Genomic DNA, 27,890 nt, shown 5'->3' on the forward strand with positions numbered 1-27,890 from the left:
CGCGACCCGACCTCGGATAAGCGGAAGAAGATGGATGGATGGATGGATGGATGGATGGATGGATGGATGGATGGATGGATATATATATATATATATATATATATATATATATATATATATATATATATATATATATATATATACATATATATATATATGTGTATATATATATATATATATATATATATATATATATATATACATACATATATATATATATGTGTATATATATATATATATATATATATATATATATATATATATATATATATATACATATATATATATATATGTGTGTATATATATATATATATATACATATATATATATATATGTGTGTATATATATATATATATATATATATATATATATATATATATATATATATATATATGTGTATATATATATATATGTGTATATATATATATATACATATGTATATATATGTGGGTATACACTACCGTTCAAAAGTTTGGGGTCACATTGAAATGTCCTTATTTTTGAAGGAAAAGCACTGTACTTTTCAATGAAGATAACTTTAAACTAGTCTTAACTTTAAAGAAATACACTCTATACATTGCTAATGTGGTAAATGACTATTCTAGCTGCAAATGTCTGGTTTTTGGTGCAATATCTACATAGGCAACTATCACTCCAGTGTTCTATTGGTACAATGTGTTTGCTCATTGGCTCAGAAGGCTAATTGATGATTAGAAAACCCTTGTGCAATCATGTTCACATATCTGAAAACAGTTTAGCTCGTTACAGAAGCTACAAAACTGACCTTCCTTTGAGCAGATTGAGTTTCTGGAGCATCACATTTTTGGGTCAATTAAACACTCAAAATGGCCAAAAAAAGAGAAACTTTCATCTGAAACTCGACAGTCTATTCTTGTTCTTAGAAATGAAGGCTATTCCACAAAATTGTTTGGGTGACCCCAAACTTTTGAACGGTAGTGTATGTATATATATATATATATATATATATATATATATATATATATATATATATATATATATATATATATATATATATATATATATATATATATACACATATATATATATACATATATATATATATATACATATATATATATATATATACATATATATATATATATACATATATATATATATATATATATATATATATATACATATATATATATATGTATATATATATATAAATGTATATATATGTATATATATATATGTATCAGTGACGTGCGGTGAGGTTCATGGCTGGTGAGGCACTGACTTCATCACAGTCAGATTTGCAAACATATGAACCTTAAAGAGTATTTTATTAGCAATTTGATTGGCAGCAGTTAACGGGTTGTGATTAAAAGCTCATACCAGCATTCTTCCCTGCTTGGCACTCAGCATCAAGGGTTGGAATGATTCCCGGGCGCGGCGCCGCTGCTGCCCACTGCTCCCCTCACCTCCCAGGGGGTGAACAAGGACAAATTTCATTACACCTAGTGAGTGTGTGACAATCATTGGTACTTTAACTTAAAGGCCTACTGAAACCCACTACTACCGACCACGCAGTCTGATAGTTTATATATCAATGACGAAATCTTAACATTGCAACACATGCCAAAACTTATAAAGTGCAATTTTAAATTTCCCGCTAAACTTCCGGTTGAAAACTCCTTTGGATGATGACGTATGCGCGTGACGTAGCCAGAGAAACAGAGGTATGGCTCCCCCATTGAAGCCAATAAAAAATAGCTCTGTTTTCATCTCATTATTCCACAGTATTCTGGACATCTGTGTTGGTGAATCTATTGCAATTTGTTCATTGCATTATGGAGAAAGAAGCTGAGCAAGCAAAGAAGAAAGTTGTCGGTGCGATGCGGAGTATTTTGCAAGGGAAGTCAGCAACACAACACAGCCGGTGTTTCATTGTTTACATTCCCGAAATATGCAGTTGTAGTAGAATTTCTGACCTTTGACCTATAGTTCATGTCTGTCAAAAATGTATGCTCATTTTGATTTCTCTTCCTCTTCTGTGGGACAAAAGTGAACTTTAAGTCATGCCAACAAAATAAGACATTGACGCACTAACAAGAGAGATAAGAAAGGGATAAAGCCAAACGAAGAGAGTGTTTTGGTTACCATTTTTTCATGCTGACGGGCGCGCCCGGGGGGAAAACTTTCTGTGTGCTAGACAACTCAACCCAACCATTGTACCATTTGATTATGAGTAAAATAAAACTCTTGTGTTAAATCTACTTTGGTTCTCATTGACAACCTGGACTTTCCACTACAAAATGACATGACACACCCCATGTGCATACGCTGAATCAGTATACACATTCGCATTTCTGTCCTCCGCATAATCACATGCACTCGTCAACGCCTTTAGTTCTGCCAGCTGGCTTGAACATGGCTGCACACATTCTTGCATCTTCACAATCCCAGCTTCACCATTCTTCCATTCAATTACTGCAAACCCCGCTCTTAGGGCCTCCCCGTCTCTGTAGCAGGAGCCATCCACGAACAATGTCATGTCGTCTGACTCCAAAGGGGTGGCGCTCAGGTCAGATCGCAGTTTGGCATATCTTTCTGACTCAGCCACACAGTCATGTGGTTCTCCCTCAAACGGGAGTGAGATGCTATCTGCAGGATTTTTTACTCTACAGGTGTGCATCGTCACATCTGGATACTCAAGTAGTCGATGGTATTCAGTCAACCTCTGTGCGGTTAAAACAAATTTCCCTCTTTCAATCAAGTTTATCAGTTTGTGATGTGACAAAATTTCTATTCGATACCCCATCGTGAGGGATGATGCCTTTTCATACAGTAGGTGAGCAGCAGCCAGGTGTCGATAACACTCTGGCAACCCGAGCTCCACTGGTGTTAGCGCAACAGAGTAATAGGCTATTGGCTGAGCACAAGACCCTACACCTGTTTTCTGGCCTAACATTCCTACTGCATGACCCTGACGACATGACACAAACAGCTGGAACGGTTTCTCATAGTCTGGCAGAGTCAAAACCGGTGCTTGTTGTAGCAGTGTTTTTATAGTTTCAAATGCAATGTGCCCCTCTGAAGTCCAAATTAGTTTACTTCTCAAGTTTTCAGCTCCTTTTTCTCTTATCATGTTTCTCAGGGGCTGGACGATAGCAGAATACTTATCGACCCACTCAGAACTGTACCCAGTCATTCCCAAAAATGTCATCATTTCTTTCACAGTGGTAGGCCGAGGAGCTTTTGACACAGCCTCCAACTGTGCGGGGGAAACTGCTCGCGTCCCCTCTTTGATTAACCTACCCAAATACTCTACCTGATCCATACAGTACTGGAGCTTTTTCAGAGAAGCCTTGTGGCCTTTCTCAGCAAGCATATTTAGCAGGATCATAGAGTCATTGTGGCAGGTTTCCAAGTCTGGCGCACACAAAATGGTGTCATCCACATACTGGATAACTGTACTGGAGATTTTGCCAGTCAAGTCAGCCATGTCTTCTTTTAACACTTTGTTGAAAACATGAGGGCTGTGTTTGAACCCCTGAGGGAGACGTGTGTACGTATAGGACTGATTTCTATACGTAAATGCGAACAAATGCCTACTAGCTGGACTTAGCGGCACACTGAAAAATGCAGAACACAAATCGATTACTGTGAACCACTTAGCCTCGGATGGAACATTTGTCAACAATGTGTGTGGATTTGGAACATTAGCTGGACAGTCCTCAATCACCTCGTTCAATGCGCGCAAATCATGTACCAACCGATGTTTACTTTTATCTGCTTTTAGCACTGGTAAAATTGGTGTGTTACTGCATGGGTTCGACTCAACCAACAATACTCCAGCCTTCAACAGACCTGTTATGGTTTCCTTAATTCCCTCCTCAGCCTCAGGTTTAAGAGGATATTGGTGTTTCCAAGGTGGTCTACACCCTGGTTTTAACTTGAAATCCACGGGTTGAGCTGATTTAATCATCCCCACATCAGTATCATGTTTTGCCCATAATTTGTTTGGCACTGCCTCCAACATTTCTTTTTTCAGGTCTGAGTGCTGAACATGGCACTCCAGTTGATGTGGAAGCCGAACTGCTTGCGGCTGAGCCCAGCCCGATGCAGAAATGGATATTTTGACAAATGATTTATCTTCACTTATCCAAATATCCTTATTTTCAGTGGTGATGTAATTAACACTTTTCGCCTCAAGGACCATTGGCCCCAAATGCTTTTGTTCATAGCCTGCATTCACTAACAAAGTTACATGCGGAAGACTGTTTTTGATTTTAAACTCTTTGGCTAAATATGTATTTTCGACTATCTCCATGGCCGCTCCCTGTTTCCCTAATATTATGGAAGCTGATTGGACCTCGATTTTTTTCGGGCTGTTTTTTAGTCCATTGGTCTGGTTGAGCTTCAGATCCGTTTTTGAAAAACTGAAGTGTACAATGTAGTGGGCATGTTGGAGGCTCGGCCTTTGGCAAGTTTGTTTTGATAAAGTTCATCCACACATTTGCCGGATTTAGGAAAGTCTCACTCAGCTCTCCAAGCCAAAACACCGTCTCTTCCTCTTCTCTCAACATCATTTGGAAGTGTCCTGTTTCCACACTTATCCCAGCCGGGGTGCACTGGATATCGCATTGTAATTTGCACATTGCGTCTCTTCCAAGGAGATTCACAGGCGTTTGGTCAGATATTAGCACAGGCAGTTCAATTGTTTTTCCTTGAAACTGTAGGGAGACTGGCTCAGAAATTGGTATCAGCTGCTTAGTCCCTGAGAATCCAACTATTCGAACATATTGTCCGGATCTTGGGAGGTTTTTTGAGTCAGCTTGGCCCACACAGGTGTATGTAGCACCCGTATCCGCCATCATCTCTACCGGCTTTCCCGCTAGTTGAACCTGCAGCATTGGTTCCTCATCAGGGCGTGATGTAACAGCCAGCTGACGACCTCCCTCTGGATCCCCAAGGCCCCCCTAGTAGCCAGTAGGTGGCCCCTGCCAAGGGTTTACCGGCCCCTGCCAGGGGTTTTCCGGCATCTGGCTACCTCTGCCCCTCACGCTCAGCCCCTGCATGTTTTGTTCGAACCTGGGCATCATCATCTGACCAGGGGGAAATCTGCAGTCCCTGCTTAAGTGACCACTCCTTCCACAGTTGTAGCATCTCATTCTTTCCCACCTGCGATTCTCCATCCTTTCTCCTGTCATTCCTCTGCCTCTCCTCATCCCTGGACCTCCTCCCCAGCCCTGTGGTTGCATATATATTACCTGGGGGGCATTTATTGGTTCAAGTGGTGGAGCAGATGGTGTTGGTTCCGCTGATGTCATAACCGCTTGCATCTTTCTTTTTCCGTCAGTCAGCTGTTGTTGTGTCAGTTTTCTTACAGCTTCCTCATCAGCCTGCTTCTGTTGGGAGATTTTGGTTCTTGTCTTGGTCACAGCATCCACTACATAGTCTGTGAACTGCCCGAATGTCATAGTATACAGTCCCACAGCATCATTCAGTCTGCTTTGAGCTGCCTGTGGTAGTCCTTCGGCTATTATCTTCCTGAGAGCCACGTTGTGGAAGGCATCTTGGTCTGGCTGTGCACCAGTTGATCTGATCCACTCTTTTTTGGTGTTGTGCACATAAGCCTGCGGGCTCTCATCATCTTTGATGGGTTTAACAGCGATGCTGTCAGGCTGGATTCTGGCTGGATATCGTTGTCTTAGCGCTGTCCACATTATGTTGCGGTATCTGTTGAAGATGTCACCATCATTTACCTGTGTACCCGCATACTGCTCCAGTCCTGCAGCACGTAGGATTTCTTCCATCTCATTTTTCCCAACAATTTTCCCCCAGACGGCTTTAAGATCTCCCATCGCCAAAATGGTAGCAATTGTCTCTTCTTCAAAGGCAGCTATCCATTTGCCTGCTCCATCGTAGATGCAGGGAAGTCTTTGGATTAGTCCTTCCAGATCCATTGTTGCCAAAGGGACGTATTGCAGATTTGGACCTTTCGCCAGCAGGGGGTACGCTGAATGTGATGATCCTTCCAGTACTGTTGAGGTGGCAGGTGGTCCCTCTGTCACTAATCTGATTTCACCATTCACTTGTCCTCGTTCTTCCACAACTTCATCACCACCAGGGGGTGTATTTGCTGCAAATCTCGGATGATCCTCCAACCGTCCCTGGTGCTTGAGTGTGGCTCTACCAATGCGGTCCCCTCTTGTCGTCCTTGGTTTTGCCCCTCTCTCTTCCATGCTTGCCCCTGGATGGCTTGGGGTGGGTGTAGGCAGTTGATAGAATTTTACATTCAGGTGGTTTGCAATGTCTGTACCATTACCTCCTGTTGCCCCTTCATCCGCCTCCTCATCGTCTTCCTCCAGGTCATCGTCTCCAGCCTCAGCCCGGTGCAGAGTCCTCTTGACCGTTTTGGTGAAGCCACTTGCGCGTCTGCCCTTTTTTCCTACTTCCTCCCATGGCATGTGTGTGGGTTCTTCAAGTTTTCTTGATGCTTTTTCCAATTCCATGTTTGGGTACATAGTTTCTTTGTCAGATTTCATTATATAGTCTCCTTGGAGTGTCACTGTATGCATTGGCATCTGAGAGGAGTAGGGGGATGTGCCTTCCTTCTTCTCTTGGAGCGTTTGCTCGACCCGCTTCTTTGATGCTTCCCTCAGCTTTTTACCTTGGTTGTAAAACAACTGTAGAACAGCTAATTCTCTGTCTCGTTTCTTAATGCGTTTAGGTTTTTTGTTCTTTATCTTGTAGTTTTTTATCAAAACTTCCATCTCTCTACACTGGCTTGTGTCAAAGGTCCCATCCACCGGCCAGGGTGACAGACAGCTTTGTGTCCTCTTTTTCCATTTTTGTGAATATCTTTTTATTTCATCGGCTAGCAGCGGGTTCAATTTACTGAGAATGCAAACTGCTGACCAAACCTGCGACTCAGACTCCATGATTTACACCGGTGTGACTATAAATGTCAACAATATTTTAATTTAAACCCAGTTACACAGATAAAAGTAAAAAATTAAAAATTCTAATTTTTAAATTTGCTTTTATAGTGATTATTCTAAAATGTAATTAATGTATATATATATATTTTTTTTTTTTCCCAATATTTTTAAATTATTAATTTATCTTTATCATATTTAAATTCAATATTATTAATTGTATTTGTTGTATAATTATTAATTCAAAGCTATAATGTGTTCTGCATCTATGATGTGCTTGCGTGTGTGTTTTGTCTCAGCTCCACACAGATCTGTATGGATCAGCAGAGCATCAAGGCTGTACCAAAAAAATATACTAAACATATAAATGAATGATGAATTAAACAATGTTTCAATGTCCCACAATCCGTATTTATTTATTGATATTTAAACGTGTAATTTTCCATATATCTATTATTTTACTGGACTTAGCAAGCACCTACTACTAGCACACTCTACAGACCGAGAATACTGTTCAACCACACTTAGTAATGCCAAGCTAGATGCTAACTTAGCCTTACTATGCCTCAGTAAGCAAATTTTTGCTAACCTAGCCCTATGCTATGCCAACACAATGCTAACCTAGCTCAATGCTATGCTAACACAATGCTAACCTAGCTCAATGCTATCAGTGTCACTCCTCTTCGAACCAATGCCTCATACAGCTGACACTCACACAGCCTCGCCACTTCTGACACACTCTTATCTCAAAATGTCTCCCAGCTGAGACTCCTTTTATTTATTTATTTATTTATTTATTTTTTCTTTATATGCGTCTCAGTCACTCACACACAGAGAATTTACCAGCGAGCAAGAGCCTTTTTTTCCTGTACTCAAAATCTCAGTGTGTAAAACAACTGTATTATCGCACAGTCACAATCACCAGTATAGTTAAAAACAAATCCAAATTACTGGAATTCGCTCGCAGCGCCCAAGAGGGGGAGCCTCCCTGCTTAGGCTGTAGCCTCCGCGATCCAACCTCTTGATAAGCGGAAGAAAATAATTATATGGATGGATCATTCACTCATGTGTTTTCTGTACATAACTTTGTCTATTTTCTTACACGCACACACATAACCGACAATTTCCCTGCTCTTGCAGATCAGCGTGGGTGCGAAAAAAGCGTGAGGGAACTCTCACAAAAGCATGAGGGAGAATTAAACCAGATAAGAAACCAGGTGCTACACAAATGTTATTACAATACGCAGATATATATATATATTAATTGAAAAAAAAAAAAAAAAAACACACACATTTTTCCCACAAACCACGCCCCCCTGGCCCGGACCAATATAAACAACTAATGCACGCGTGCTTTTGTGGAATCGGCCGTATCATACACAAAAACCAGGTTCCATCATTGCTCATACAACGGCGATTAACCCATTCAGTGGAGCAGCACCTGTGTTTATTCCCTGACCAACACGGATAACTGGCCTCTAAGGCGCCATAGGACCACTAGAAATCACCCAAATAATCCTACAGACATCGTGTCTGGTCAGTCCATACAGTTTCACCAAGTTTCACCAAAGCTCTACTATATGGAGCCCGAGACGCCACCTGTCTATTCTGCAGCCATTAAACAGATTCGTGACAACTTGGCTCAGTTGATCTCCTTTACCGGAGTCACTGAATGGTCACCTAATATGAGGCTTTTTTACACGCTGAGTCACAAGGACTAGGGACCGCTACAGTTTCCACATAGACAGGTGTCTCGCACTTTCACAGACGTATCAATTTTATATGGGCCAAATGTTACACCAGTTAGCAACCCTTGCCTTAAATTTATCTTTGTCCAACTCTGGCTAATTCTGATGCACTTGCAGAAAGAAGCATCCTCTGCCAGCAACGACAGAGGATGAAGAGGTTAAAAGAAATGTTTCGTCTCACATCGTCTGTGCTTCTACACTCCAAACCACCAAAATTCTAATAACAATCCCCTAAAGTTAAAAACAAGTTTTCAACAAGCACACAGACAAATGATCACATATAAAAACAGCTCAAGCCAACCAACACATGCCCCAGTCTAGGTTGTTTTTGGAGAACTATCTTTTATGAAAAAAAAATTCAGTTTTCGTCTTACCGATCCCGTTTCTCTTCAGACAGATAACTTTTACACAATAAGCAAAATAGCTTACCTTTTATTAGATGCGCGCGTGCAAGCGTTGTCTGCTTGAGAGAGAAGCCGGGAGCGGATGTTGACTTGCAGAGTTCTGGACCATCATAGTTCGTGACGCCAATTTTGTAGTGGAAAGTCCAGGTTGTCAATGAGAACCAAAGTAGATTTAACACAAGAGTTTTATTTTACTCATAATCAAATGGTACAATGGTTGGGTTGAGTTGTCTAGCACACAGAAAGTTTTCCGCCCGGGCGCGCCCGTCAGCATGAAAAAATGGTAACCAAAACACTCTCTTCGTTTGGCTTTATCCCTTTCTTATCTCTCTTGTTAGTGCGTCAATGTCTTATTTTGTTTTCCCTATCTGTTCCATAACAACTCGAATCTTTTAGACAGTCAACACACTCAGCAGACAGGTTGGCATGACTTAAAGTTCACTTTTGTCCCACAGAAGAGGAAGAGAAATCAAAATGAGCATACATTTTTGACAGACATGAACTATAGGTCAAAGGTCAGAAATTCTACTACACAGTCAAGATCGAAAAACTCGGACAACAGAGACTCTTACCAGCAGGACTTTGACTTTGATACACAGACGCCTGTAGAGAACTGGGACAACACAGACTCTTACCAGGATTACTTTGATTTGGATACACAGACGCAGATGCGGTACCGTGAGTACGCAGCTGCGCTTCCAAACATTTGATCGCTTGCCCGTACGTGCGTGTCACGTACGTAACTTTGGTTAAATATATAAGCTTTATGAACCTTGGGTTAGGTAAACGGTCCTTTGGGCTGAGTGATTGTGTGTGTTGTGCAGGTGTTTGAATTGTATTGGCGGGTTATATGGACGGGAGCTAGTAGCTAGGAGCTAGCATAAGAAACACCTAGGTGTTTTTATGCGGGATTAGTTTGTGGCATATTAAATAAAGCCTGGTTGTGTTGTGGCTAATAGAGTATATATATGTCTTGTGTTTATTTACTGTTGTAGTCATTACCAGCTGAATATCAGGTCACCCCCGGCTCTCACAGCATCTTCCCTATCTGAATCGCTTCCACTCCCCACTAGTCCTTCACTTGCACTTTCCTCATCCACAAATCTTTTATCCTCGCTCAAATTAATGGGGAAATCGTCGCTTTCTCGGTCCGAATCGCTCTCACTTCTGGCCGCCATCACTGTAAACAATAGGGAACTTTGCGGAAATGTTCAACTGACTACGTCACGCTACTTCCGGTAGGGGCAAGGCTTTTTTTTGTCAGATACCAAAAGTTGCGATCTTTATCGTCGTTGTTCTCTACTAAATCCTTTCAGCAAAAATATGGCAATATCGCGAAATGATCAAGTATGACACATAGAATAGATCTGCTATCCCCGTTTAAATAAAAAAAAATCATTTCAGGAGGCCTTTAACTTTAACTTTACACATACAAACTGTAGCACACAAAAAAGCACATTTAATTAAAAAAACGTTATTATGGTCTTACCTTTACTTAGAAATGAAGTCCATGCGCCACTCTTTCTGAACATAAGCATCGATAACTTTTTTATATAAGTCTTCCTTATCTTTCTTCGGTTTTAAAAGTCTTTCTGTATCGATGGAGATCTTCCTTTAATTATTACCTCCTGCTTCGATTGAAAGTCCAGTTTAGAAAACTGTGTTATTTTAGATATGTAATCCTCCATGTTAAAAGTCCAGGCGAGAGAAAAAAATAAACGATCGCTAACTGTTGCTGCTTTTTGTCACTTATTCTGCAGCTGAGTAGTCGCAAGAATGATCCCTTGGATCACTAGCGCCCTCTACCACCATGAGGCGAGATTACTGCGAGCCTCAGCCAGTGAGTCTTCGCAGCCGTTTTATGATTGCTCAGCACAAGAAATATGTTACACACATACAGTTGACAAAATACACTGTACATTATATACCTCAGCTAACTAAACTATGGAAATGTATAATTTAATTCATATAGCAATACGGTCTCACTGCACAGCAGGCCAGCAGTTAGCCGAGTCATTGCGCAATCCATGGTGAGGCTCAACTGGCTGGTGACTCACCGCAAGTCTCTTCTCAGTATTTGAACGGCAAATGTGAAAATTCAGCGATTTTTAATAAAAATAATCTAAAACTGGTGGAGTTAAATGGAAAATAACTTTATAGTATAATCACTGGATACATATAACAATTTAATTATTTTTTTTTCTTTTTACATTTTTTTTTCTTTCCATGATGGCACGTGAGGCCCCGCCTCACCTGCCTCCCCTGACTGCACGTCACGGATATGTATATATGTATGTATGTATATACAGTCACCAATCCGTAAAACTGCTCAAGTTTGCGGATGACACCACCCTCATCGGGCTCATCTCGAATGGCGATGAGTCCGCCTACAGGAAAGAGGTGGACCAGCTGACGTCCTGGTGCAGCCTCAACAACCTGGAGCTGAACGCCAAGAAAACAGTGGAGATGATCATGGACTTCAGGAAAGTCACAGCCCCACCATCCCCCCTCACCCTGATTGACTCTTCCACCCCCGTCCCCATTGTGGACTCCTTCCGTTTCTTGGGCACCACCATCACCCAGGACCTCAAGTGGGAGCCGATCATCACCTCCCTCATCAAGAAGGCCCAGCAGAGGATGTACTTCCTGCGGCCGCTGAGGAAACTTAAGGTGCCGACCGAGAGGCTGGTGCAGTTTTACTCAGCCATCATAGAGTCCATCCTGAACTCCTCCATCACAGTGTGGTTCCCCGGCGCCACAGTCCAGGATAAGCATAGAGTGCAGCGCATCGTACGTGCTGCTGAGAAGGTGATTGGCTGCAAGCTCCCATCCCTCCAGGACTTGTTCTCCTCCAGGACCAGGAGGCGTGTGGGTCGGATCACAGCTGACTCGTCTCACCCTGTACACAAACTATGGTTCCCCGGCGCCACAGTCCAGGATAAGCATAGAGTGCAGCGCATCGTACGTGCTGCTGAGAAGGTGATTGGCTGCAAGCTCCCATCCCTCCAGGACTTGTTCTCCTCCAGGACCAGGAGGCGTGTGGGTCGGATCACAGCTGACTCGTCTCACCCTGTACACAAACTATTCTCCCCTCTCCCCTCAGGCAGGAGACTACGCTCCATCCAGACCCACACCTCCCGCCTCCTGAACCGTTTTTTCCCCTCGGCCATAAGGCAAATGAACAATAACTCCTAACAGTAGCTCCTTGAATTCCTTCTAAGTCTATCTGATAGCTCAGTTACAGCTCATTTTATTACCAAATATGTGTTATATGTGTTTTATGTTGCACCAAGAAAAATTCCTAGTTTGTGAATCCGTTCTCAAACAATGGCAATAAAACTATTCTGATTCTGATATATATATTTATGTATGTACTGTATATATATATATTTATATGTATGTATGTACTGTATATATATGTATATATATATACATATATATATATATATATACATATATATATATATATACATATATATATATATATATATATATATATATATATACATATATATATATGTATATATATATGTATATATATATATATGTGTGTATATATATATATATATATATATATATATATATATATATATATATATATATATATATATATATATATATATATATATATATATATCAGTGACGGGCAGTCAGGGGAGGCAGGTGAGGCGGGGCCTCATGTGCCATCATGGAAAGAAAAAAAATTTAAAAAGAAAAAATAATAATTAAATTGTTATATGTATCCAGTGATTATACTATAAAGTTATTTTCCATTTAACTTCACCAGTTTTAGATTATTTTTATTCAAACTCGCTGCATTTTCACATTTGTCGTTCAAATACTGAGAAGAGACTTGCGGTGAGTCACCAGCCAGTTGAGCCTGGCCATGGATTGCGCAATGACTCGGCTAACTGCTGGCCTGCTGTGCAGTGAGACTCTATTGCTAAATGAATTATATTATACATTTCCATAGTTTAGTTAGCTGAGGTATATAATGTACAGTGTATTTTGTCAACAACTGTATGTGTGTAACGTATTTCTTATGCTGAGCAATCATAAAATGGCACTGGGTGAGGCTCGCAGTAATCCCGCCTCCTGTAGGTAGAGGGCGGTAGTGATCCCAGAGATCATTCTTGCGACTACTCGGCTGCAGAAGAAGTGACAACAAGCAGCAACAGTTAGCAGCGATCGTTTATTTTTTTCTCTCGCCTGGACTTTTAACATAGAGGATTACATATCTAAAATAAAACAGTTTTTGTTATGCCCGTTTGATTGTGGACTATTACTGACACCTTGTGGCGATGGGAAAATGCTGCGCGTCATCAGTTTGGGCACTTCCGGTTTACGATGTTAGTTCAGTTCATGAGACAGTAATAAGTAGACAAGTTGTGTTACCTCTTACAAGCCTTGGAAAAGATAAGTCTGTAAGTAAACTGTTTAACTTGTTTATGTGGCTCAATATGAAGGTGGAAAGTGGATAAATTTGATAGTAAGATGTGTATTAAAAAATTATTTTTGTGCACTAATTTAATGGATGTTTGAGGACTTAAAATGGCTGCCGGTCGTGTATTTCCACCATAGAAATAGTTTCAACACTAAGCAGTGTTTGTTTGATGGTGGCGCTGTGTATTTGTGTGGAGCTGATGTTTACATATTGTGTATTACATTTCAGTGTGTTGATTGAATCATATAGCTTATACATTGCCATGGTGTGTGATTCAGTTTTACAAAAAAAAAAAAAAAAGTCCAGTGCAAGACAAAGCAAGATCAACAACAATAAAGAGCCTAAATGGATTCATCTGCTTTGGAACTTTATTAGAACGTCCGGGATTGGTTGTTAGCTATCTGCCAAGCTGTATAACCTCAACACATATAGTGAGGGCATAACAGTTTTCTAAACTGGACTTTCAATCGAAGCAGGGGGTAATAATTAAAGGAAGATCTCCATCGAGACAGAGAGACTTTTAAAACTGAAGAAAGATAAGGAAGACTTCTATAAACAAGTTATCGGTGCTTTTGTTCAGAAGGAGCAGCGCATGGACTTCATTTATAAGTAAAGGTAAGACCATAATAAAGTTTTTTTAATTAAAATTTCCTTTTTTGTGTGCTACAGTTTGTATGTGTAAAGTTAAAGTTAAGTTAAAGTACCAATGATTGTCACACACACTAGGTGTGGTGAAATTTGTCTTCTGCATTTGACCCCTTGATCACCCCCTAGGAGGTGAGGGGAGCAGTGGCAGCAGCGGCGCCGCGCCCGGGAATCATTTTTGGTGATTTAACCCCCGATTCCAACCCTTGATGCTGAGTGACAAGCAGGGAAGAATGCTGGTATGAGCTTTTAAACATAACCCGTTAACTGCTGCCAATCAAATGGTGAATAAGATACTCTTTAGGGTTCATGTTTGTAAATCTGACTGTGATGAAGTCAGTGCCTCACCAGCCATGAACCTCACCGCACGTCACTGATTATATATATATATATATATATATATATATATATATATATACACACACACACACATATATATTTATATACATTCATACACACACACACACGCATATATATACACATATACTAGGGCTAAAAGTATATCTCAATATTTTTTTTACCTAAACTCGATATTCGATATACTTTCCGGTGAAAGCATACATATAAAGATATTAATTTTTGAGCGAAATTCACTGAAATTGAACTGAAAGGCAACTGTACTGTAAACAGTCAGTGGCACTTTTATTAACCCAGTTAGTCAAGATGGGTATTAACAGCACAGAAAATAAACTATTTAAGTAGCACAGAATTATATAACATAAATAAAATAGAAACATATTCTTTCTACGTCAAGGTTTCTCATTGTATCCCATTGGGTTGAGTTTTTCTTGCCCTGATGTGGGATCCGAGCAGAGGATGCCGTTGTGGCTTGTGCAGCCCTTTGAGACACTTGTGATTAAGGGTAGAGATGTCCGATAATGGCTTTTTTGCAGATATCCGATATATTCCGATATAGTCCAACTCTTAGACTTAGACTTAGACTTCCTTTTATTGTCATTCAAATTTGATCTTTACACCACAGATAAGAACGAAATTTCGTTACAGAAGCTCATGGTAGTGCAGGATAAAAAAGCAATAAGGTACATATATAAATAAATAAATATATATAAATAATATATAAATATATATATAAAATAAATAAATATATATAAATAAATAAAAAGATTACTGTACAGAAATATATTGCACTTTCACATGCGTCCACGTTTATGGATGAATGTTATATTGTCTTTTTTATTCCAGCGAGTTAATCCATTTTGGGGGGAGTTGAGGGGATCATTTAATTATGATGCGTTCAAGAGTCTTACGGCCTGAGGGAATAAGCTGTTACAGAACCTGGAGGTTCTGCTTCGGAGGCTGCGGAACCTCTTTCTAGAGTCCAGCAGTGAAAACAGTCCTTGGTGGGGGTTGGAGGAGTCTTTGCAGATTTTCTGAGCCCTGGTCAGGCAGCAGCTTTTTGCAATCTCCTGGATAGGAGGAAGAGGAGTCCTGATGATCTTTTCCGCCGTCCTCACCACTCTCTGGAGAGACTTCCAGTCTGAGGCATTTCAGGCTCCAGTCCAGACAGAAATGCTGTTGGTCAGCAGGCTCTCTGTAGTGCCTCTGTAGAATGTGGTGAGAATGGGGGGAGGGAGCTGTGCTCCTTTCATCCGACGCAAAAAGTGCATGCGCTACTGAGCTCTTTTTACAAGAGCTCCGGTGTGTAGGGACCAGGTTATATTGTCAGTTATCTGCACCCCCAGGAACTTGGTGCTGCTTACTATCTCCACCGCTGTGCCGTTAATGTAGAGTGGAGCGTGGCTGGACTGATGCTTCCTGAAGTCAACGATGATCTCCTTGGTCTTGTTGACATTCAGGACCAGGTTGTTGGTTCTGCACCAGTCAACCAGATGTTTCACCTCCTCCCTGTAGTCCATGTCATTGTTGTCACGGATGAGGCCCACTACGGTTGTGTCGTCCGCATACTTCACAATGTGGTTAGTAGTGGACCTGGCGCAGCAGTCATGGGTCATCAACGTGAACAGCAGCGGACTCAGGACGCAGCCTTGGGGGTAGCCGGTGCTCAGGGAGATGGCACTGGAGGTGTTGTTGCCCACTCTCACAGATTGGGGTCTGTCTGTGAGGAAGTCAAGCAGCCAGTTGCTAAGGGGGGTACCGAATCCAAGTGGGGCCAGTTTAATTACCGATAACCGATATCAACCGATACCGATATATACAGTCGTGGAATTAACACATTATGCCTAATTTTGTTGTGATGCCCCGCTGGATGCATTAAACAATGTAACAAGGTTTTCCAAAATAAATCAACTCAAGTCATGGAAAAAAATGCCAACATGGCACTGCCATATTTATTATTGAAGTCACAAAGTGCTTTTTTTTTTTTAACATGCCTCAAAACAGCAGCTTGGAATTTGGGACGGTTGAGGTGGGCGGGGTTGGGGGGGCGGGGTTGAGGTGGGGGGTGTATATTGTAGCGTCCCGGAAGAGTTAGTGCTGCAAGGGGTTCTGGGTATTCATTCTGTTGTGTTTATGTTGTGTTACGGTGCGGATATTCTCCCGAAATGTGTTTGTCATTCTTGTTTGGTGTGGGTTCACAGTGTGGCGCATATTTGTAACAGTGTTAAAGTTGTGTATACGGCCACCCTCAGTCTGACCTGTATGGCTATTGATCAAGAATGCCTTGCATTCACTTGTGTGTGTGGAAAGCCGTAGTTATTATGTGTTTGGGCCGGCATGCAAAGGCAGTGCCTTTAAGGTTTATTGGTGCTCTGTACTTCACACTACTTCCGTGTACGCAGCGGCATTTGAAAAAGTAATACATTTTACTTTTTGGAACAGATACCGATAATTTTGAAACCGATACCGATAATTTCCGATATTACATTTTAAAGCATTTATCGGCCAATAATATAGGCAGTCCGATATTATCAGACATCCCTAATTAAGGGCTTTATCAATAAACTTTGATTTTAACGTGAAATAAATTATATTGATATTACGATATTTTCTTGTCTAATTATTATCTTGTCTAAAAATATATTGCTATATCTTACAAACTCGATATATCGCCCAGCCCTATTCTCCGCCAATCACCTTTCAAACACAGACGGTGTGTTTGCAAACATGGTTAAAACTAACATAAAATCTAAACTGCACAAACATAAAAGATTAACATTAGACAAGTTACAGTTAGGTCCATAAATATTTGGACATTGACACAATTTTCAGTATTCCAGCTCTGTACAACACCACAATGGATTTGAAATTAAACACTGAAGATGTGCTTTAAGCGCAGACTTTGAGCTTTAATTTGAACGTATTTAAATCGAAATCAGGTGAACGGTGGAGGAATTAAAACGCATTTTATATGTGCCTTCCACCTTTTAAGGGACCAAAAGTAATTGAACAATTGGCTACTCAGCTGTTCCATGGCCAGGTGTGTGTTATGTCCTCGTTATTTCATTTACAAGGAGCAGATAAAAGGCTAGAGTTCATTCCAAGTGTGGTTTATTCATTTGGAATCTGGGGAGGTCATCTCTCAATATGAAGTCCAAAGAGCTGTCACTATCAGTGAAGCAAGCCATCATTAGGCTGAAAAATCAACACAAACCCATCAGAGATATAGCAAAAACATTAGGTGTGGCCAAATCAACTGTTTGGTACATTCTTAAAAAGAGAGAACGCACTGGTAAGCTCAGCAACATCAAAAGACCTGGAAGACCACGGAAAACAAGTGTGGTGGATGACAGACGAATCCTTTCTCTTGTCAAGAAAAAGCCCTTCACAACAGTTGGCCAGATGAAGAAAACGCTCCAGGAGGTAGGTGTATCTGTGTCTAAGTCAACAATTAAGAGAAGACTTCACCAGAGGAAATACAGAGGTTTCATCACAAGGTGTAAACTATTGGTGAGCCTCAAAAATAGGAAGGCCAGATTACAGTTTGCCAACAAAAATCTAAAAGAGCCTGTGCAGTTCTGGAACAACATCTTATGGACAGATGAGACAAAGATCAACTTGTACCAAAATGATGGAAAGAGAAGAGTATGGAGAAGGGAAGGAACTGCTCAAGATCCAAAGCATATCACCTCTTCAGTGAAGCATGGTGGTGGTAATGTAATGGCGTGGCTGTCAGTGGAACTGGATCTCTTATATTTACTGATGATGTGACAGCTGACAAAAGCAGCAGAATTAAATCTCAAATGTTAAAAGAGTGTTCAAAGACTTTTTTAAGGCAAAGAAGTGGAATGTTCTGCAATGGCCAAGTCAATAACCTGACCTGAATCCCATTGAGCATGCATTTCACTTGCTGAAGACAAAACTGAAGGGAAAATGCCCAAAGAACAAGCAGGAACTGAAGGCAGCTGAGCATCAGGGTCCAAACCCAGCATCTTGTGATGTCTATGGGTTCCACACGTCACGCTGTAATTGACTGCAAAGGATTTGCAAGAAAGTATTAAAAAGTGACAATTTGATTTATGATTATGTTAGTTTGTCCAATTACTTTTGGTCCCTTAAAAGGTGGAAGGCACATATAAAATGTGTTGTAATTCCTACACCGTTCACCTGATTTGGATGTAAATACCCTAAAATTAAAGCTCAAAGTATGCACATACAGCACATCTTGATTGTTTAATTTAAAATCCATTGTGTTGTTGTGTCAATGTCCAAATATTTATGGACCTAACTGTATGTACCGAAAACTTAACCACTGAAAAAAGACTTTGCTCACCGAAAACCGCGCTACAGAAACCGGATGTAAACAAAACACACGCCATTTTCTGGAGCGTTGTCAGTACGTCTGCAATGTGGACGTGATTTTTATATATCCATGCATTTTCTACCGTTCGGGGTAGCGGGGGTGCTGGAGCCTATCTCAGCTGCATTCGGGCGGAAGGCGGGGTACACCCTGGACAAGTCGCCACCTCATCGCAGGGCCAACACAGATAGACAGACAACATTCACACTCACGTTCACACACTAGGGCCAATTTAGTGTTGGCAATCAACCTATGCCCAGGTGCATGTCTTTGGAGGTGGGAGGTAGCCGGAGTACCCGGAGGGAACCCACGCAGTCAAAAGGACAACATGCAAACTCCACACAGAAAGATCCCAAGCCCAGGATTGAACCCAGGGCCTTTGTATTGTGAGGCACAGACATCATACATACCCTGTGCCACCGATATAATGCAGCTATACCCGCGGACAGCCATCTACAAAACATGCAAATATAAATAGGCCAGTGGCGGATTTTATGCAGAGAAAGTCCAACTTGAGCAACAGCGCCAAGCAAGTGTGACATCACGCTCGCAGCAGCTATCTTCTTTCGACAGGGACAATCAGGGACAGAAGTAGAGTCTTTGAACACGAGTACACTCTATAACAGGGGTGGGCAATTAATTTTTACTGGGGGCCGCATGAGCAACCTGAGCACTGCTGGAGGGCCACACCGAAAATATTTCAATTAAATTTTGCTCAAATGATTTTTGATATACCGTAAGATAAATAATAATAATAATGATAATAATTTCATTTAACCTAACTTAACTTTATACTAGGGGTGTAACGGTACGTGTATTTGTATTGAACCGTTTCGGTACGGGGGTTCCGGTTCGGTTCGGAGGTGTACCGAACGAGTTTCCACACGAACATATGAAGTAGCCACCTAAGCTAAAGTCTTAACAAGCTGCTCTGCTTTCTGCCTCTGTCTCCTACACAGCACCCAGCATTGTCCCACCCACACAACCATCTGATTGGTTACAACCATACTGGTAACAGCCAATCAGCAGTGCGTATTCAGAGCGCATGGTGTCAGTGCTTCTGCGGTGGGGTTAGCAGATAGGTGTTTAGCAGGTGAGCATCAGGCAGCAGACTCTCCCCAAATTAAAATAAACACCTTCCAGTCAACTACTAGTAACATCACTATGAGCCTGTTAACCTTCTAGAAACAAACTGCAGCTCAGCTCGCTCGCAGTCCTGGCTTGAGGTGAAGGCTAATTAGCTTTCAGCGTAACGTTAGCTCATTTTGCGGTGTGTGTGAGTGTGTTAGCTCATTGTGCGGTGTGTGTGTGTGTGTGTAATCATTAGTAATGTAGCAGCCTAGTTTTGAATGGCAGGGTCCCTGCTATTACATGTTGATAAAAATATAACATTTACATAATAAAAATCAACTACAGGCTTCCCAAATGCTGTAATAAATTAAACATGATGAGTTGACTTGAAACTGTTTAAAGTTGCACTTTTTATATGTAGAAGAAAAGTTGTGTCATTTTATTTAATCTGAGCAACAACTTGAGGCAGTTTAATGTTGATTAACGTGGGCAGAATTATTATAATGTTCCCAATGTTAAAAGGATAAAGCCATTGTTTTCAAATTTGGTAAATAAATAACCAAAAAATGTATATTTTGTTGTTTTCTTACTGTACCGAAAATGAACCGAACCGTGACCTCTAAACCGAGGTACGCACCGAACCGAAATTTATACAAAAGCAGATTGCTTTTGATGGTTTTATTTTTAACACTGTCTTACACAACACTTCCTGATGTATAATACAATGCAAAAATGTAAATTTCTGTCACTTTATCCTGCATCCTCTTTAAAAGTCCAACATTTTTCTCCGTCAGATTTGGACAACCATCTGTTGTCACACCTGCCAGCTTGTCCCATTTCAGTCCTAACATGTCCAAACACGCATTTACCTATGTGAACAAGTCATTACCTGTGGTTGTCTCTTTAATTGACTGCATGGCTGCCAGCTCCTCCATGATTATAAATTCTGCAGTTATCCCACGTAAGAAGATGAGCAGCTGGGCGGTGTTATGTACATCGCAGCTCTCATCCAAAGCCAGCGAAAAACAGTCAAAGTCGGCCGTTCTGTTCTTCAGCTGAAGCTCCAAGTTTCCAGCGATGGTCTCAACCCGCCTCGTTACAGCGCGTCGGGAGAGTGACACGTTCTCAAATGCGCCCCTCTTCTCCGGGCATATCAGCGCAACAGAGTCCAATAAGCACTCCTTAATAAACTCTCCGTCAGAAAACGCCTTACTTTTTCTGGCGATTTTGTGAGAAATGACGAAACTTGTCCTGATGGCTGCATCTCTGGGGGTGTGACATTTGGCAAAAAGTCCTTGTTGGGTTTGCAGTTTTACCATCAACGCATCAGCCTCCCTTGCGCGCGCTTCATCAGACAGATTCTGGTATTTTTCCTCGTGCTTTGTCACAGGTATCCATCTCAAAATATTGTTGACAATAATATTGTTTATCTGCAGCAATTTCTCTGTCAAAATATCGTCAAGGGAAATGTGTTACTGGCCTCTTCTTCCTTGCTGAGTGTGAAGAGTAATCCGTGGATGCGTGTGTGTGTGTGTGCGAATATGTATGTGTACGTATGTGTGCGTGCAAGTCGAGAGTTGACAGCTGATAATATGACATTAACTGATATTAACATTGTTAATCACCTTCTTGTCTTTTGTATAGCATCTGTATGTATTTTACTATTATATTCACGGTCCAGACAAAAATGGTGTATCTATCGAAAATCCGTTTGCCCAAGGGTGGCCAAACATGGCCGACAGGCGCAGTCGCCATTCCACCATTGTCACGCTCTCCTCTCACACAGCCAGGTAAGCAATGTTCATTTTGTTTTTGATTGTTAATTCACACATATGTGGCACTGGATTTATTGCAGCCTCAGAAGCACGTAGGAGCAAAAGTAATTAGTGATGGGAGATTACGCACAAGTCCCGCTTTGAGAGGGAAGGCCGACAATTCAGGGTTGCTCCACTCAAGAGTGTTTATCTTTGATGAAGGCGAGCAGTGATAGACTTAAAGGGGTCATATTATGATTTGTTTTCTACATTTAAAACATTTCCTTGTGGTCCATATAGGATAGGAGAGACTTCATTCATCCCACAATAGGGAGAGTAAGTATGTGGTTGCAGTGCAGATTCAAAAAGTAAAAAAATAAAAATAAATAGCTAACAAAAATAAAAATAAATAGGTAACAACAAGACACTTTTTGGCTCCTTTTCAAAACAAGCCGCCTAGAGAGGCGGAGTTTTTAGACGAAAATGAACCTCTCGTCGCCCCTTCACGCTAACTGAATTTTTGTCAGTCATGTTTTGTAGTTTTTCTTTCTTGCATTTTGTGTATACTTTCAGTTCTACAAACACCAGCTAAACTCGTCAGGACCTTATGGATACAGGTGACTGCCCAAGCCATCTTTTTTGGGTGACTTTCACCACATGTAACATCTCAGATTATATAGCGGAGACATAGAGGTGAGGCGGGCGGAGAAGCGGAAGGAAGGAGCCAGGTCTAATTATACACTAAGGTTAAACCGCTACAGAGTCTGTATGTCTTAGAGATGTGTACAGTATATTGACAATAATATGCTTGTCTATTCTATAGCATGTTAATAACCCTGCTTCAACCCCTCACATCCTATCCCAACACGGATACTTATCTCTGCAGTGAGGCCTCTTTCCACACGCAAGCGCATACACAGACTTTTGCAATCGCTGGCAAAGGTAACGAGTTCCAAAACCCTCCACTCAGCGTATGCATATACACGTCTCAAACAGACACTTGTACTCTTCTAAAGACGTCACGGTCGTGCCCTGTCATTTCCAAAGCTCAACAGCACTGTCTTACTGGCTTTAAACATACTATAAGATGACTTACTTTATGTTTAAACATAGATCTATTTTCACTCTACAGGGATAAAAAAACAAAAAACGCCTCGACGGTTTGATTTGAAATTTCAAGACTTTGCAGGATCCATAAGCAGGTACCATCAGGTAAGAAACGTTTTGCATTATAGGGTCCCTTTCAAGGGGTCATATGACTTTTTTTCTACATATAAAACACTTATTTGTGGTCTATATAACTTGTAATGGTAGTTCTGTGATCAAAATGTTGCATACATTATGTTTTACAGACCGCCTTCAAGCCACTTTCTGACCATCTCTTCAGCATGTGTCGTTTTGTGGGTGGTCTTATTTACGTGTCACCCCTTCGACAGCGTCTTAACTCAGTCATCTTTGATACAGTTTTTAGCGCTTCCATATGGAGTCTACTGAAAGATCAAGTTTGAACTATATGCTACTTTTATTAGAAATGGCAACAACGGAGGATGCACGTTCATGTACGAGCCAATCTGGCACACAACAAGAGGATAGCGAAAAAGGAGCTTATTGACTACAATGACGGACTCGCGCAAAACAATTTTGGAAAACGTATACCATATCAGGGGTCACCAACCTTTTCGAAACCAAGAGCTACTTCTTGGGTACTGATTAATGCGGATGGCTACCAGTTTGATACACACTTAAATAAATTGCCAGAAATAGCCAATTTGCTCAATTTACCTTTAACTCTATGTTATTATTAATAATTAATGATATTTATCTTTGTGGAAACACTGATCATCGTAATGATTTCTCACAATAAATAGATATAGAAACAGATAAATATCAATATGCAACACTTTATTTTTATATTTTCTCTAGGTGCACATTTTTCAAATTGAACATTTTCAAATGATCACTTTTAGGACAATATCCCATTTTAACTAGTTAGCCACTAACATTTTTTAACAAATCATGAATTACTTTGCACCATGTTTGTACAAATAATAACTCGTGTAAAATACAAAAGTCAACTCTCAAATTTTTAAATAAATCATGTCACACTTTGAACTGGACACCAAATCTGTTATCGGTTTCTTTGTCAGTTAGTGAAGACCAAGTCTTTAAAATATTTTCTTGGATTTTTAATTTTTTTTTTAGTTTTGTCTCTCTTAGAATTAAAAATGTCGAGCAAAGCGAGACCAGCTTGCTAGTAAATAAATAACATTTAAAAAATAGAGGCAGCTCACTGGTAAGTGCTTGTCAAGTGTTTTGCTTTTTTCACTGTGCTTATCCCACACTTGAAGGGATGTACCAATGCTGAATGTGGCTTCTGGATTTCACTCAAAAAGACCAGACCGTAGTTACTTTTTTCCTTTTATTTTCCTTTAGTTTGCAACAATTTTTCCAACGAAGAAACAGCTTCTTTTTTCTTCTTTAGTCTTTTTAGCGGTCTTTAGCAGTGTTAGTAGACTTTAGTAGACTTTAGTTTCTTTAGCTGTCTTTAGTAGCCTTTAGCTTCTTTAGTTGGAGAAAAACCTTTAAGGACAAAACACCACAAGATTAACATGCTGTAAAAAATCAATCAATTATCAATCTCATAATTTACAATTATTAATTAGGCTATCAAACACTTAATTAAACAAGTGCAAGAAAATGGATTCATATTTTCCCTTTAAGTTAATTCAGATTTTAAATAAATTGTCTCAACATAAATGCACCAAGATACATATAAAATACATTTAACACCAGAAACAATAGATGAATGCAGCAGAAAACCCAATATGCAAATACATAAATACCTAACCAATTAACCACCTATTTTAGATACATATTTAAAATCCATATCCAATATAAATATATTATTAATTTAGCAGTGAAACACTCAATCTTGAACGCTGTCAACTGGTAGAAAAATACCCCCTTTCTATGCCCTCACTAGCAGCCAATGATCCAACACAGTTAAATCCAACACTTTAAGTTGAGCGACTTCACCCTCCTGATGAAGCAAACTGCTCCAGCATTTATCAAACTAAGCAAAGAATCACACCACTTCCTTACTAAACAACAGTTACACAAAACACCGTGTGTATTTAGCCTCCAGACTAAGCACGCTACATGCACACAACTCCCCCCAACCCCCATCTCACCAGCGCAACAAGTGCGCCACACCCACAAAGAGAAATAAAGTGCAATCTTACCGGCTGTCCGTTCAGCTTTTGGTTTTGGTACACTTTTGGCACAACTCTGTGTTATCTGTAATGAACCAAACCTTTCTCCACTCTGCGCTGGCGTCTTTTGTACTCCTTGATTTGACACTGCTGTCTAATTACTGGGCTCGCGCACCAGCAGACGAGACGGGAGCGCACCGCGTTATACCTGCGCGTGAATGTAAACTGATAATAATGCCGAATTATATACATTTCCTGGGGTTCCCTAGATGAATAGGGATGTGGATGTGCTCTAAAATAAAATATAATTTTATTAAGTGGGGTTTGGCTGGTTGCCAAGCAGCCACAGTTACGCGCTCGCGCATCAGCTGACGAGACAGCTGGTCGCCGCTACAGTGCTGCTATTTGAGCTATTTTTAGAACAGGCAATCGGGCGACTCATCTGGTCCTTACGGGCGACCTGGTGCCCGCGGGCACCGCGTTGGTGACCCCTGCCATATATGGATAATCTACTGACATCACCAGTGTGAAAAACGTCACAGGATAGCGCACATTTCAGATGGCTCGTTCAGGGATGATGTTTGATAAGAAATTATCGAGTTTGAGCCCATTATCGAATCCTCTTATCGAACCGATTCCTTATCGATTCCCTTATCGAATCCAAATAGGTTGTTGTATATGGAAAAAAACACAATATTTGGTTTAGCAAAAGCTCACTTTTATTTTATAAGAAAAAAATTAAAAAAATAAATATTGACTGTTACCCCCCTAAAAAAAAAAAAAAAAATATTGACTGTTGTTACCCAAAATATCTTAAGTAGGATTTTTCAGAAAAACAAATATATACAGTAACACAAAAACAACCTGTCTCTGTGATCACTATAGGTGTATAAATAATAATATAGTGTTAAATAAAATCAGTCCCTTGGGCACAAAACTGAAAATAATACAGCTCTCCAAAAAGTGCACTTCTGCTGCTATTGGAACATACTAACTACACACACTATGACACTAAGAACAACACAGTCATCAATCAACAATTCTTCCCCCCTTACATGAGAGCGAAGCCTGGCAATAATTGCATATTGCCTGTTCTGCCCTCACTATACGTGTTGAGGTTATACAGCTTGGCAGACAGCTAACAAACAATCCAAAGCAGATTAATCCATTTAGGCTCTTTATTGTTGTTGATCTTGCTTTGTCTTTTCCTATCTTTACTTTTGTCTTGCACTGGACTGTTTTTTTTTTTTTAAACTGAAATACACACAATGACAAATGTATAAGCTATGTGATTCAATTAACATACTGAAATGTAATACACAATATGTAAATATTAGCTTCACACAAATATACAGTACTATCATCAAACAAATACTTCTGAGTGTTGAAACTATTTCGATGGTGGAAATATATGACTGGCAGCCATTTTAAGTCCTCAAAACATCCATTGAAATAGTGCACAAAAATTGTTTTTCAATAAACATCTTAGTATCAAACATAAACACTGTCCACCTTAATATTGAGTTACATAAACAAGTTATACAGTTTACTTCAATCAATCAATCAATCAATGTTTATTTATATAGCCCTAAATCACAAGTGTCTCAAAGGGCTGCACAAGCCACAACGACATCCTCGATACAGAGGCCACATACGGGCAAGGAAAAACTCACCCCAGTGGGACGTCGATGTGAATGACTATGAGAAACCTTGGAGAGGACCGCATATGTGGGTAACCCCCCCCTCTAGGGGAGACCGAAAGCAATGGATGTCGAGTGGGTCTGACATCCAGACTTATCTTTTCCAAGGCTTGTAAGAGCTAACACAACTTGTCTACTCCTCAATTGTCTCAACCCGGAAGTGCCCAAACTAATGACGCGTAGTATTTTCATATCGCCACAAGGTGTCAGTAAGAGTCTACAATCAAATGGGCATAACATTGCAGGTCCCACAGGGCATTTCCTGTACGTGGGAAGGGATTTGTTCCCAGGGATTCGAATAAAGAACAAACTCTTTTTCTTTACTATAGTGGCCTCGATAACGGGAACCGGTTCTCAAAAAGGGATTTGAGTCCATGGAATCGGTTCTTTTCTTATCGAACAACCAAGAGAACCGATTTCGAACATCATCCCTAGGCTCGTTTAGAGCAAGTATGAAGGCAAGATGGTTTTATAAATACCTCCACAATGGCTTCACGTTTTGATTAAAAATTTCCGGGACTTATGCAATTCCCAAATACACAACAGCATATAGCAATAGGTAAGAAAAGTTGGTTTTGCATAATAAGGCACCGAGAGAGACAATGCTGTACGGCTAAAATGTGCGCAACTGTGCAGATGTTTTCACTTAACGTGTAGAAAAAGTTATTTTTTCATCCCAGACCGAAGAAGAGGCATTTAAAGTTTTTAGACACAAGAAAAATGTGGGTATATTTTGGGGGAACTTATCCATAAAAAATGTGGAAACACTACACTAAAACAAAGATACAAAATTAAATATACATGTTAATCAAAAAAAAATTGCAATTTAAGAAATAATCATTTGGTGAAACCCCACAATCATTAATAACAGTGTCAAAACTGAGCATTATTGCCATTTTGAGCATTATCAATACTTCCTACTTGATCAAAAGTAAACCAGGATTCTCACCGCAGGGCAGCACAATGACTCCAGACCGAGCGCGTCCATTGCCAAACATCTTGCGTAGACTTTTCTCCTGGTAGGGTCGTAATACCGCAGTTGGCTTCAGATCTATGTTGATATCTGGGTTGACTGTATCATTTCGAAAGTCATACTCCGCAAGAAGGGGGTACTCCAGCTGAATGCAGCGCTTCTGCAGCTCCTCAATTTTTTCCTTTACAAAAGATAGAGAAATAAGTTAGCCCAGGACTAAAAAAGTTGAGTGGGCATTATGCCATACAGTTCTACACAAATCCAGGCTAAAATAACACACTTTTTGTTCAAACAATTAATAAATATACACTTTT

The 27,890-nt window shown here is 40.3% G+C and overlaps 1 protein-coding gene across 4 annotated transcripts in view; it reads right to left on the bottom strand.

The window, feature by feature from the left end:
- The window catches only part of LOC133645280 (general transcription and DNA repair factor IIH helicase subunit XPB), a 66,716-nt gene that overhangs the window by 28,905 nt on the left and 9,921 nt on the right, over positions 1-27,890 (bottom strand). For all 4 annotated transcript variants that reach the window (XM_062040166.1, XM_062040167.1, XM_062040168.1 and 1 more), the window contains exon 7: positions 27,553-27,757. In XM_062040166.1, coding sequence (XP_061896150.1) covers positions 27,553-27,757 — 205 coding nt within the window. The remainder of the gene's footprint in view (positions 1-27,552; positions 27,758-27,890) is intronic.

The sequence above is a fragment of the Entelurus aequoreus genome, unplaced genomic scaffold (assembly GCF_033978785.1).
Source record: "Entelurus aequoreus isolate RoL-2023_Sb unplaced genomic scaffold, RoL_Eaeq_v1.1 HiC_scaffold_29, whole genome shotgun sequence".
In the NCBI taxonomy this organism is placed as follows: Eukaryota; Metazoa; Chordata; class Actinopteri; order Syngnathiformes; family Syngnathidae; genus Entelurus; species Entelurus aequoreus.